This window comes from Mustela putorius, unplaced genomic scaffold (assembly GCF_011764305.1).
Source record: "Mustela putorius furo isolate JIRA1106 unplaced genomic scaffold, ASM1176430v1.1 tig00537350_pilon_pilon_pilon, whole genome shotgun sequence".
Classification (NCBI taxonomy): domain Eukaryota; kingdom Metazoa; phylum Chordata; class Mammalia; order Carnivora; family Mustelidae; genus Mustela; species Mustela putorius.
In genome coordinates, this window is record NW_025422471.1 from 2,200,350 (window position 1) to 2,215,374 (window position 15,025).

Consider the following 15,025-nt stretch of genomic DNA (forward strand, 5'->3'; position numbering starts at 1 on the left):
CTTATATTTCACTTGTACTATCTCTTTTTTACCCCCAGCACTGTGCTGAAGACACTGTTAAGAGACTCCATAAAAATGATAACGGGTTAATTATTTTCATTAAAGAAAAGAAAAAAATATCACCTTTCCTGGAACATTTCTGTTCAGGGGTTCAGCAGCAGGCATTGGTAGCTCGGTACTGGGGAAGGTGCAGAAATCCTAATTCTGATAAGAAATACTATGCAGTGTCCAAAAGAACTATACTGTCTGGGGACAAATGTAAATTTCATAAGATATTGGAAATTTTGTGTAATAAGCTTCAATCTGGCTATGAATGATCCCAATATTCATTGACCTTAGATAGGTTAAGCACTCAAAAGTCTGCAAAAAGCACTAAGTTGTTAACAGCCTATTTTGTCACATAGGAGAATCCCTTTGGAGTGGACATTTTCAAGAAGGAAAAGCAGTGTAAATATCTGGAATGTACTTACTAAAATGTATACTTCTGGTGAATTTTCAAAACAGTAAGATAATATGTAAGGAAATAAGAAGGTTAATACTATGAGCAACCCAGCTTGTTTAGCACTGAGTCAATGCCAAGGAGAACTACATTGTGTGTAGCAAATTTTTGGAGATTATATTTTCTTTATATGTTATTTTAAAATATATTATTTATATAATATTATATATTATTTTAAAATTTATTTTCAAATATCATACAATATTTATTAAGTTTACCTACCCAAGACCTCAAAATTCTCAGGATTACCTACCCAAGACCTCAAAATTCTCTAGGTCCCTGTGTTAATTAGAAATTCTACAATGGTTAAAGGAAAACTGAGTTCATGTTCTCCTCTGTGAACGTTAGCTTGGTTAACTGTTGTTTTTGCTTCCAGTGTCACCATCTTTTTCGTCATGAGGTGGTTAAAGGCTGTGCCTTTTAAGATTAAGTGATCAAGAACCCAGGCAATCATTGAGGACCGGTGGTACATGTATATGGAATTAACACTGAGGTTCTTCCAATCCCTGCCCACTGTTAATGAGAATCACAGAATGCTAGCAGAGCACCGGCCTCTCCCACATCATTTTCTCATTTCACAGGAAAGGAACTGTAGGCTTGGGCCAGACTTTAGTCATCGATATCAAGGATCATTATTTTCTTTTTTTTTTTTTTTAAAGATTTTATTTATTTATTTGACAGAGAGAAATCACAAGTAGGCAGAGAGGCAGGCAGAGAGAGAGAGAGGGAAGCAGGCTCCCTGCCGAGCAGAGAGCCCGATGCGGGACTCGATCCCAGGACCCTGAGATCATGACCTGAGCCAAAGGCAGAGGCTTAACCCACTGAGCCACCTAGGCGCCCAAGGATCATTATTTTCTAATCCCCAATTAAGAAATAGTCCAAATCCTTATTAAGGAAATTATACGATAAAATATATTTGGGTTCTAACTTAAACGCAACATTTTCCATCATGGATAAGTTAAAAATTAGAGTTTGGATTTCTCTCAGCCTTCATTTACGAAGTGATTCAGTCTATGACTAATGCTGTAGCCTTCCAGTTTTAATTTGAAAATTAATACAAATTTCTTATACATGACCTTGGGCAAACCATTCCCAAATCTAAGTGTCAGTTGCTCTAAATTCAGATGTCAACTAATAAGATTATTTCAGAATTCTTATATGCGTTATAAAGGTAGATGTGTAGACATATTCCAGCTGTATATTAGGAAAAAAGTTACTAATTTCAGAAAAAAAAACAAACGTTACTATTAAAATTGTATCAATAGATCACTGTAATTAATGAATTACACCTCTCCCAGAGGGAGATTAATGTTCGTGATCAATGCTGCTTTCATATGAAATTATTAATAAGCATTTAAAAGGGCATTCATTCATCTGTGTTACAGAAGAACGAACAGAATTAAATAAAGTTGAGAAAAAATATAATTTCAAACCCAGAGCTGTGACTTCACTTCAGTGGAACGGGGCTCTTCACATTTAATATAAGTAAAAGACCCTAATGAAATCACATAGACAGCTTCAACAAGAACAGAGGGTAGTGGTGGCTTTTTCTATACTTGCAAATTCTCCTCTAGTGAGGAAAAGATGCCTTATTTTGGTCAGGGACTGTTATTCATCAGAAGTGTCAGCAGTAAGTATAATTAACTGAAACTACAGGAGAAATATTTATACTCAAGTCAGAAAGAAAACAAGACTTAAATTATAATGTTTTATTTAATGGGGATAAAGTGGGGGAAGAGAATTAAGACATAACTAGGGCTCAAAAGCACTAGCAGAATTTTTCTTCCTAAAATTTAATTGCAAACGAGATCTTCAACTTGGTCAAAATGTTTGGATACTGAATGAGAAAGTAGGATCAAAAGTAATCTACACCTAGGGGCGCCTGGGTTGCTCAGTCAGTTAAGTGTCTACCTTCGGCTCAGGTCATGACCCCAGGGTTCTGGTATTGAGCCCTACCATGCTCAGCAGGGAATCTTCTTCTCCCTCGGCTCCTCCCCCCGCTCATGCTCCCTCTCAAATAAAATAAATAAAATCTTAAATAAAAAGTAATTTACACCTAATGTTATTATAATTGTAGATGAGATGCTGAGATGATTGGACAGAAACCAGCCATCATGCTTCCCTCTGGCCTTCCTATTATGTATGTGTGTATGTATGTAAGTATGTATCCATCTATCTATTTTATGTTATTGTGAGAGGTAGAATAACAAAGTGGTTAAAAACCAAGACCTGGAGCAAGTCTGACTGGCTTTGAATTGTGGCTCCTTGAGCTATGGCTCTTAAGGCATGTGACTTCAACTTTCCATGCCTCAGTTTCTTCCTCTCTAAATGCTTTTATAAATAAGGTTGTTACGGGGATTAAATAAGTTAATGCATCTAAAACACCTACCCTGGCTCACAGGGGAGGCTGTATGTGTTTTTAGTATTTTATTATTCCCTCCAGAGAGAAAATTCAGCCGATTGAATGCCTTATTTTACCCTGGGGATCCTATAAAATGTGAACCTAGAGGTAAGCGTATAACTGAAATATGTTAGAAAGTGTGGACTCTGAGTGAGCTAAAAGTTGTCCATAAAAAATTAAGTAAAATCCAAATATTCATAAGTGTATTTAAAGAGGCTGTGAGTTCTTTTAGCTGATAAGAAGCATCACACAAATGCAGATATTATTTGTTGATGTCCAGAGGTATTTAATATATGTTGAGTCAGGCTTCCGTATGCTAGCAAATAGTACTTCAATCAAGTCTGCCATTAAGAATAGCAATCTGTAGTTTTATATTTATTTTTCAATGCTTTGGTTTCCAGAAGGCAACGAGAATAAAGACTAAGATTTTATACCCATCCTACTAATATTGTTTCATACAGATATCAAACTAATGGTAGAAACCAAATGATGTTAAATGTAGAAAGGACTGTATTTGCATCTCAGTTTACCTAGCTGAATATTTTCACAACTGTATATCATATATAACAAGTAAACATCAAGGCAGATTGATATAAGTGATCAGAGATTTCAAGAGCCACAGATTCCCATTATGGTAGAACACTGCCAAGTCATTTTCTGAATTTATCAAATTGGAGTGCCAAATTTTACAGCTTTCCTACACATTCCAAGAAAATTCTCTCACGGGTGCTGCTTAAGTTAAAGTAATTAATATTTAGTTCTCTTACTCTGGTGTTTAAAATTTTGAAATCTCAATCTGACGTGACACTAATGGTGGCAATTATAACCATAATTATTGCTAATGTATTACATTGTTTATTGAGTAGTTTCTGTGTTCCACAGAACGCAAGCAGTCCCTCACATAGTCCTGGGTCTACCACACACAGTCACATCCAGATTTTTGAACAGATCAATATTTCACCTTTGACCACTCAAATCAGCTGGATGGAATTCATTACTGTACTACAGTTCCAAAATATGGTCCAGTCAATGAAATCTCAGGTGCTGCAGCATAAAATGCCCCTGTATTGGGGTGCACTAATGCCATGAACAATGGACATCAGAACGGGGTCCGGAGTAGAACTCTCCAGCTTCTAAGCAGTGATGGTCCAGAGCTCCGGGAACGTGTATCTGAGCTGGGCAAATCAATTCACCCCGTATTTTGAGCACAACGGTAATGAAGTGTAAGGAACCAGATAGTGCACATTCTACTTTTAAGTTCAGTTTTAAATTCAGATTGTGACCTCATTGAAATGGGTTAACTTCTCTAGGCTTCAGTATCTTCTGAAAATTAAAATAGTTCTCAAAGATATATGAAGTGAGTATGAGCTATACTATTGAGCAACATGATAGCCTTACATTTTCGTTTTAGTAATAATCTCATATGAGAAACCACCTTCTTCTTTGAGGCTAATATAATTCCTTACAGCACATTGGGCATTTTAGGGAGACAGTTAATTCTTCCAGACAATTAGGATCCCATTCTCAGTTTTGCCTGAAGAAAGGGTGTGAGAAAAACAGTGGAAAATTATCCATCAAATTTATCCCCCTTATTTATACCCTAGGAACTACACATGAATTAGACTACTAATATATTTTATTTGGGTACTCTATGCTAATAACTTCCTACTCTCTTCTTTACAAATGGAAGCTTCCTGAGGATAGGTCTTTCTCTGGCTTATACAAAGGAATAAAACATTTTCAGTTAAGGTTTGCTATTACATTGTGTTATGGTAAATGGTGAAAGGAAATGGAAAAGAAAAAGACTCAGAAATAGCTTACCTAAAAATGAGTTTCGCTATTTTTAATTTAACGTTTAAAAAGTTTTTGAATCAGGATAGTGATGTAACACTAAAATAAATCATTTCAGAAAGGAAATACATGCACATTTCCTTTCTATAATTAGGATTCATGCTGTATGTTTCTATGACTCATTGTTTTATTTAATTCAGTGACATTTACCCACATAGTTAAAGTCAAAGGGAATTTTCTGATCCAGATCATGCAGAATCATTTTCTCCCTGGATACTGTCATTTTGACCACCCTATAAGGTATGAGATCTAGCAAGTAAATGTACTTGGGGTATTTTAAATATATATTTTTAAAGATTTTATTTATTTATTTAACAGACAGAGATCACAAGTAAGCAGAAAAGCAAGCAGAGAGAGAGGGAGAAAGAAGCAGGCTCCCTGCCAAGCAGAGGACCTGATGTGGGGCTTGATCCTAGGACCTTCAGATCATGACCCGAGCCGAAGACAGAGGCTTAACCCACTGAGCCACCCAGGTGCCCCTATTTTAAATATTTCTTCCCTAGAAAAGCTAAATACGTTTTAGGAATATAGTACTTTAAGTCAAATGATGATTTCTACAATGGACACTTAGGATACCTATCAATAACTAACCACATTTTTTCAAATTCAGGAGTGACAGAGAGACGTCATGGAATGAGTGGGCTGCAACTCTAACATTTCACACTTGAACAGAACTGTGTTCTCACCAAAGAGGCCCTTCTGCCTTTTATATTTTCATGTTGTATGGGTTACACCATTTACTATCTTTCATGTGGAGGTTCAGGAAGACACTCGAGTTTGTTTATGAGATGGATGGGGCATGAAAAACTGCAGATTTTCTAGGCACCACACTCAGAAGTGTCAATTTCGTTGTTCTCTCATAGGATTCAGGAGTCTAGATTTTTCATAAGCACTCTACCTGGTTGCGATGCAATGCAGTTCAGGGACCCCCTCTTGAGAAACAGTTTCATTAGATAAATTTAGAAGAAGTCACAGCAGGGCTGATCCGATTTAAATATGAAGATGTAAAAATCTGGGTCCCAGTTAGCAGCCCGTAGAAACTATTAGATCAGTCCCAATGGACAGGGCTTGAAACTTCTGTGTGAGCAAAAGGCACCTCCTGCTAATTTTTTTCAATTATAAATAAAAATCAGCTGGGTGTTGAATAATTTATGGCTTCCTGCAAAGCTGTATTTGAAAACACCAAGCTGGCAGCCTGCGCCATTCCAGCCCACGCATGGACAGCTGCCATGCACCCATACCCGTTACTTTTTCAGAGATTATCTCCACATGCTGTATTATTTAGCTTTCCACATTAGCAAGTAACATGAAACAAACAATATGACAGAGGCCACAACACAGTTAAAGACAAAGGTGAGGCATCCATAGCTTGCTGGTATAGAAACCCGAAGGGAATAAGGTATTGTCCTCGGAGGTACAGAAGCCAGTCCTGGTTAGAAATAAAGATAAATCCGAAAGGTTCTGATTTGCTGGAGGTCCCCTCAGAAATAACTACTCAATTTTCCAGTTAAGATAGTAATTGATAATGAGCTTAAGAAATCAAAGTCATAAAAATGGTTCTATTTTTCAAGTCGATTGGAAGAGAATGCTGGAAGCGTAACATTCCTTTGCAAGGAACTTAATTACCTTAAAAGGTAGCATATAAGCATTTCATACACTGAGATTTTATATATCGGGTGGTGAATTTTCAGTTGCTTTCCATCGAGGAAAATAGAGAATACCAATTTGGTAAGAATTTGTTACCCTGAATTTCATGTGCCTCCCTCCCCAGCATGATCTAGATATTTTTGGTCCTAGTAATTCTGGCTCAGAAATTGAATGGACACCAAATTTATGTAGTATTGGACCAAAACAAAAACTCAAAGGTAGTATCTGATAACTCATATCTGAGTTTTTTTTTTTCCTTTTCCTGATGAGTTCTTTTGATGGTTAAGTTTTTTCACCCATTCATTTTTATTCCCTTCAGATTTTGCTAATGTGGATTATAGCACTCCGCAACTCGTTCTTTTGAAAGAAGCCCTAAACGCACCTCCTGTGTTTTCTGGCTCCCAGGTGCCTTCACCAGGTAGGGGCTGCTGTAATGACAAAACTCTGCTTTCTGCTGGCCTCAAAGTAGACTCTAGTCTGTGGAATTTGTGAATTCTGTCTCTGACAAGAATAGCATTGCCCCTCTCCTCATGCTCTGCACTCTCTCTGGCATCAGATCGGCCAAGATCCTTCTTTTGGACTACGTTTGCAATCTCAGCTACCAGGTCTGATTCTGATTCTGATTCTGCCTTTTCTGCAGGATTATATTTATGCACATGAACAACATCTTCCCTTTCTCCTAGCAGCTTGGAAAGTAGTGAATAGAAATCACCTGTGGAAAAAAGAGAAGACATAAAGAGTGGAAGGTTGGTAGGATTGCAAAATTTACGAAATTCTGTGCTTTAAGGATTTCATCTCTTGATTTGGCATAGTAAGTAAGCAAGAAGGCTGCTCTCAGATGTTCAAGCAGGAGGGGAAAAATGATTTTCCAGAATAATTAAAAAAAAAATAATATGCTTCCCATTTCACTTCATATACCACCTATTCCTTCTATTATCTCAGGAGCCAATAACACCAGATTACCTCTATTTGCATATTAGTGGAAACAAAACAATGTATATATGATTGCATGGCAAGTTTCAATAAATGGTTTTCACAGTAGAGCTGAACTGATGTGGAAGTTAAGGTTCATCAGATTTCTAAAGCTATTATCAACAGCTACATCAGGAACCAGCTACCTTCAGGGAAAACCCTTTGAAGTTGTCTTTCAAAGCTTACTAGAGGATAATGTACAAGAAATTAAATGTATATTTTTCAGCATATGCTATAAAACACAAGAAATCTAATAGATACACATCTTTTTGGAAATTGGAAAACCAAAGTTTTATTGCTATTATTTTGTTGGCTGTGCTCCCGTAAGTAGCTCCCGTTGTTCATTTTAAACAAGAAATGAACAAATTCCAGAAAAATAATTTTGCAAGGAAAGAATATTCTAAATTACTTTCAAACAAAAGAGAAGATCTTAATAAACTAGTATTATTGGAATGATTCATCACTAAAATATATTTTTTGTCTTTCTATACTAAAAAGTAAACTTGGATATGATAACCTAACTCCATGACAATAATGATTTATAAAGCATTATGACAGATATAAAATATGACCATGGAAGTTACATAAAGCATTTGAACCCTCATCACTTACATCTATGGCTTGAAGTCCATTTATATCAACTATGTGAATGGGAAACATGTTTACATTCTCAGTAGAAACATGAATCTGTTTTTTTAAAGCCAAACGCAAAGGTAACAAACACTCATTTCTACTTATTCCTCACCCTATTCCAAGTGCTGCTAATGAAATCAGTTATGACAATAGAGTACCATTGCTTCAATTTTAATTACATTTATAGCATGGTCAGGTAACATTTACAAAATCTTATTTTTATGACCAGTAGGAAATGAAAATGATAACTGGTTTAACTATGACACATTCCACTGAAGAATATGTGATTTAAAAACCTGTACTAGGGGATGTGGAGTCTTTCTAAAATGATGCTAAGAGATCCTGTCATGTTTACAAATATCTTGGTTTAATGATTCAAAGTAGGTTTTCCATTCTTGCCCAGGAAAGCAGCTGATCCCAGGTGAAATCTTCAATCAAAAAATAATTACCAAGTAATAGGGCCAATCTCAGTAAAATGAACAAAGCAAATTACAACTCAACCAACTCTGTTAGGCCACCGTGGCATTTGGCCTCACAGGAAAGAAATTAATCCATTGCTGCTAAATTCTTCTGGCTCCCCACCCCCACTAAACATACATAGTTGAATGTGCTGTTGTGCAGTGCAACACATATATAGAAAATAAAACAAAAGATTATTTTAAGGATAAAAATCAGCATTTGAAAACTTGAATCCATGTCATTAGGCTAATATTGATGGAGGAATGCAGACTCGTCACTCTGCATAGTTACTCAGGTGTGTCAGTAAAAATCTAAGAGCCGTGATGAAGTAGAAAATGCACAGCACTCCGGTCCCTTTGAAATTGTCATTCATAGCGATCACTGGGTTAGGAAAACAAACTTTAGCGATATAATGGGTTTGGCTGCACACGGGCTGCACTGGCCTTATGAAAGCAAAGCTGCAGGGCTGCATCTCATTTATGGAGATTACATGTGAGAGAAAGAGAGAGAGAGAGAGAGAGAGAGAGACACCAGTAAATGACTATCTCCAACATCCTTAGGCGCAAAGCTGAGAGTTTCTCTACTGCGGTACTGGCTAGATGAAATTCTGAAATGTTAAGTATTTTTCCGAGCCATATATATCTAGCCTTGAGTGCGATGGGTGGAGGAGAAAATAAACAGAGGAAATTGTGTGGTCTCTGCCCCAGGTTCATTTCTCAAGAGTCCCTTCTTTCTTCTTAGTTTATGGTATAGCCACATGGCTTCCCCTTCCTAGAATGTCAACTCTTAGTTAAGAGGTTTCTTCTTCCTGGGACACAGTCTCCCCAGTAACCAACTAGCTCCTAAGCCTTCAGATCTTACTTCAGTGACATTTACGACCAAGATGCCTTCCTTGGCACCTTGATGATCGGATTAGGGGTCTCAGCTCTGTCCTCCTGTAGCACTCAGGTCTTCCCCTGAATTTTTACTGTCACAATGTCTGGTGTGTATTTCCCAGGTGTGTTTGAATCCAACCCCGACACTTAGTGGCTATTCTGTGCCATTAAACAAGCCACTTAACATTATAAAGATAATGAATTAATACAACCTTTCAGAATTGTTTTGTGAATTTCAAGAAGTGAAAAGTCCAGTCCAGTGTATATTCTAAACTAGGTATCACCAAATTGTAACTATATTATAATTACTAACAACAACAACAAAAAAAAATCTAGTTGCAACATGCACATGCATCTGCTTCAATCTGTAGTTTACCTAAAATTTTTAAAAAATTCAGTTCTTATCTAGTATTCAAATATTGGGATTTTCATAATAATAAAAAAAAGCTCCTTTAAATTTATAACCCTATACTTCTCACCAAGTCACTGTGGCTTTGTAGTGATTTGCGTCCTAGTTTTACCAAAGGAAGTGATACTTGCACTTTCTCTCTCACTCTCTCTCTGTTTTTGGACAAAGAACTATTCCCATTCCAGTGTTCTGGATGCCAGCCCTCCCAGTACCTCCGGAGCCTTTCCCAAATGCTTTCCTTTCTTTTCTTTTCTAATACAAATTCTTTGCCAAAGGCTTGACTCAGGTTAAAAGCACACTCACTCTGCAGTTATCTTGAGCAGCCATGGAGACAAGAGAGACCTTCCTCAGATGCACTACATCTTTCAAACTTTTCTGCCTTCGCTTTCCTTTGACAATTCCAGCACTAATGGTGCTTTCTGCAATCATGGGAATATCCTTATACCTGTGCTGCCCAACATGAAAGCCAGTAGACACACGGGGCTATGGAGAACTTGTAATGTAGCTAGTGTGACTGAGGAATTTAATTTTTAATTTTACTTGTTTCCAACTAATGTATAACCATTTTTAAATAGCCACATGTGGCCAGTGTCTGCTGTATTGGGCAGTGCAAGGCCACTTTACCCTTCCTCATATCCGAGGCCAAAGGCATCTGCTTCCACATCTTCTTTCACGCTTGTATGACTTCCTCACGAGTTGCTCAAGAGCTCCTACTTGCCAAAGCCAAGAGACCTTTCATACTGACCCACTGGTCCCTTCAGAAACTCTCTTCTTACAACATTGTTTTTTCTAGATCTTTTCCACCTGTCTTCTTTGCTTTCTCTTATTCTTCTGCCCAGCATATGAAAATGCTGGTGTTTTCTGAGGTCTATCCTTGGCATAGCGGGTAAAGGTCCTTCCTATCAAGAAATACCAGCCATTCCCCAGTCTTCAGCTGCTGCCTCCAGACAAATGACTCTCATATCTGGAGCTCTCTTACTACCAAATTAATAGCTAAAACCACCCTCTAGCAATTTCCACTTGGATGTCTGTTTCACAGGAATTTTGAACTCAACATGTCTAAAACTGAGCTCTTAATATCCTCCTCAGACTTCATCCATTTTATGGTATCTCTCCCGATGATGAAATGTGTCTTGGTCAATCAGTCCAGAAAGCTGGATTCAACTCTCTGTCACCAGTGAATCACAAAGTCAAATGATTTGTCAACGCTGATATGTCAGTGCCATTTTTTTCACTCCCTACTACCATGGTTCATTTGGGATTCTTATCATCTGATTGGCCTTCTCCCCTTCCTCAGAACCGATTTTCATCCCTGCCTTCAATGTCATCATCTGTCTGTAATGGTATAAAGCTGGCCTACCTCTGTGGAACTGACTTGCGATGGGAGCCAATAACATGGACACTCCCGGGTTATACGCCCCGCCTTTTCTCAGCTCTTTCCACCTATGTATTCCACAGTGCTCTTCTCTAATTTTATTCTGGCTCCTACTGCTAAAATGACCGTGTAATTTATTTCCCAACCTGGGACATATTTGAGAAGAGAAAGGGTGTTGTTTAATACTTATACGAGGCATAAACTAGGACAATCCTGGAAAAGCTTGGATATATAGTTACCCTACTTATTGTTGACAGAGATAACAGATAAACAAGTACTTTATAAACTATACATGATAATAATAGTAATAGCTAATATGGTTTGTGAGTTTAGCATTACCTAATTACTTTGCTGAGTTACTTTATACAGTTTAATACATTTGGGGCGCCTGGGTGGCTCAGTGGGTTAAGCCGCTGCCTTCGGCTCAGGTCATGATCTCAGAGTCCTGGGATCGAGTCCCGCATCGGGCTCTCTGCTCAGCAGGGAGCCTGCTTCCCTCTCTCTCTCTCTGCCTGCCTCTCCATCTACTTGTGATTTCTCTCTGTCAAATAAATAAATAAAATCTTTAAAAAAAAAAAAAATACATTTAATGTCTGCAAAATAGCCCTTGTCCTCATTTTAGATGGGGAAATTAATGGACTAACCTGCACATCTAGGAGGAAGTGGAACAGGGATTTGAAGGAGCAACATGAGTGAGGGGCCCACCTTCTAACTGATCACTTTATTGGATCCAGGTTGTCCCCCTACCCCCCTTTAAAAAAAAAAAAATCTATAATGGCCAATAAACCCTTTCCTGTGAAACTACCTTGGACCTGACAATCTTACTATATTTGTTTATTTTTCTATTTAAATTAACTGCCTTCTGAGGCCAGGTGATGGGTGTTTTCTTTAACAGAGCATGTTTCTTTTTGTCCTTTCCTGGCCTGTCTTCTTCATATTATAACGTAAAATGGTTGTAAACTAGGCAATATCTATGTAACATAGTGACTTGCACAAAACTGGCCTAAAGAATAATGGTTTGAAAAAGTAGAAATTTTTTCTGTCTCTTCAATAGTTTTCACTTCGCCGGCAATATACCTTACATGTCTGATCAAATTCTGTAAGATTTTCTCAAATTTTTTTTTGTATATTTCAATTATCTGGGAAGGGACAGGTGGCAAGGGATAAATACGATTTTATGTGAAAAAAAATTTTTTTAAGATTTTTATTTATTTGACAGAGATCACAAGTAGGCAGAGAGGCAGGCAGAAAGAGAGGAAGGGAAGCAGACTCCCCGCTGAGCAGAGAGCCTGATGCAGGGCTTGATCCCAGGGCTCAGGGGTCATGACCCGAGCTGAAGGCAGAGGCTTTAACCCACTGAGCCACCCAGGTGCCCCATATGTGAAAAAATTTTTAAAAATCCTCTCATTTCCTCCTCACTGTCATATTTCCAGTGATTACTACTATTCCTATCACAGCAGATACTCAGTAAATTATTCTGCAATGAATAATAATTTGTTAAAAATGTCACCCTTTGCTTCGGCTATCAATAGCAATAAAAATATTTCCTTGATGATTTTAGGCTGCAGTGAATCTGTTTCTTTCTTTTTCTCACTTAAACTTTGATTCTTATCTTATAAAACTCAGAAATGTTCTAGTTCTTTTAAGTAATTTGACTGCGTGGGTCTGGATTTGGAAAACATTTAACTGTGGTAGCAGCTAACGTGCCAGGAAAAAAGAACACACCACAGTAGGAGAAAATCTGAAACACTACCAGTTCAACTCCCAATTCGTTAAGTTGTGGGCTTCCATTAACTACTTCATGACTCAATGGGCATTTTTCTAGTTAGTAGTGACCATTCACTATTCTCTACGATCAACATGAAAATGTCTTTGGTTTACTTTCCAGAATATGGTGAGATAAACTGGAAGAAAAACATACATTAAAAAATTGCCCTGTGAGTTTTTTTTAATAAAATGCTTTAAAATTATTGAATAATAAAATAAGTTACTTTGAAACAGTGTAAAAATCTTAATTGTGGAGGCATTTAAAAAAATGATCAGGATCCATTTGGTAAGCTTTAGAATATGAAGTCCCATTTCCCCCATGTGTCACTAGGACTTTATTACCTAAAACAAACAACTTTTGTTATTGTTCTGTGATTTCTGTGGTACCTGGAAAGTGAATAGGATGTTCATCAGCAGTTTAGCCACTGATAAAGTATGCCAAATAACCAAGCTAATGAGACTGCAACATGGAACATAACAATTAATTAATGAGAAAGAGATGAGGAATGGAAAAATAGAAGCATTTCTTTTCAGATTTTAATATTTTGGTTTATAACCTACTTGATTTTCCCCTCTGGTCAGTTGATTCGGTTTATTAACTGTTGACTTATCACTAACATTGACCCTACCAGGGTTCGTGAAATAAAACATGATCATGACGGCCAGCTCAAGGATTGCAAATGAAGCAAAACTTTATTATTTGTTTCTTTTATGAATTGAATAAAGGAGACAAATATAGAAAAGGGGAAGTTAGCAGATGATGGGTTTTGCAACTACCATGCACACAGATGTATATCAGAAAGCACAACTGTGTGATAAATGATCGTTCTCATCTGCCTATTCTGCGATTAGGAAGCCAATTCAAAACAGCATCCACTCAGCTTCCCAGAGCCTTGGGGGGTATTTAGAATTGTGTTTGATAGATGAGTTCAATATATAAAGACTTGTGAGCTGCTCGTAAATCATAAAGAACTGATAAATTTTTAGCGAATGGGAATGCAAACAAGAATTGTATCCTCTTTCAAACAGCAAAGTGGCATTGTGGGTTTTTAGAATTAACCAAGAAGATGCTACTAAAACCACTTGTACTTTATTAGGGAATGAAGGGAGTGTTCTATTTTGAACAAAGCAAAGAAATAGAAATTGTAGTTACTAAGTCTAGCCTTTGTATCACTCCTCTCAGAAATGATTTACCAACGGTTACTTTAACAAGCATTTACAGTAGACTATGGTCTTTTTAACTTGCAACTGTGTTCCCTTGATTCTGCTTATTTGATAAAACATGCCAATGTTAATTCATTTTTGTTAGCATAAAACCACTGTGAAATTATTCTGTTTCACAGAAGGTGTCTGAAGACCTTTAACTATCTGGGGTCATGGAGCGTTTTCCCTCTACAAATTGTATTTTTGTCATATTCTCCCTGCCTTGGGAATATAGCCGCTCGTGCTGACCTTTGAGTAGAAAGATTGATTATATGAGAGCACAAAGACTACAATGAGAAGAGTTTGGAGCAAACTGAAGAAAACATGTTAAAGGCCCTTTCTGCAGCAAAAGAAATGCTGTCTGGCGCATAATGTACAATAACAAGGACAACGGCTGTTGTAGATTTTGACTTTCAGCTCTGCCATGAGATTTTTTTCTTTTTTTTTTAAGACATCAAATCTTCTCAACACAACTAACATAAATTTCAATACTGCACCTTTACCTTGAATTATAAGGGAGAGAAACACCCAAAATCAGAACTCCTAATAGTAGTTGCATAGATTCTTGCCTGAAGCTGGTAAACCTCTTGGTTTCAGAACCTATTCTTTACCCAAACAATGCTGACAGAAAGCTTGGGTTGTATCACTGGTAGAGTGAACAGATATAAGAACTCACGATGCCTACGAAATAAAGAGAACTTATAAAACACACTTTATTTTCCTAAATGGGGCCAACTATAAGTAGAGGATGTGTTCCTGTGTCTGCTCTGGAAAACCTCAATGCTACCCTTCTTATAATATAGTCTCTCAGGATTTGTTTCCTTTTCTTAGAATCAATGTCTAATTGAGTTTTATTGTTTAGCTTACTGTACTTATTACAGACCGAGGCAATTCTTCACTTACAATGGCTTCAAAGGGTAGTAAGGTTTCAGTT

General features: G+C 37.2%; 1 protein-coding gene across 20 annotated transcripts in view; it reads right to left on the reverse strand.

The window, feature by feature from the left end:
- Positions 1–15,025, reverse strand: part of PAM (peptidylglycine alpha-amidating monooxygenase) — a 155,283-nt gene that overhangs the window by 36,715 nt on the left and 103,543 nt on the right. For 13 of the 20 annotated variants that reach the window (XM_004769268.3, XM_004769266.3, XM_045074390.1 and 10 more), the window contains one exon: positions 6,781–7,110. The exons of the other annotated variants lie outside the window; for them this stretch is intronic. In XM_004769268.3, the coding sequence (XP_004769325.1) occupies positions 6,781–7,110 (330 nt within the window). The remainder of the gene's footprint in view (positions 1–6,780; positions 7,111–15,025) is intronic. 20 annotated transcript variants of the gene reach the window in all.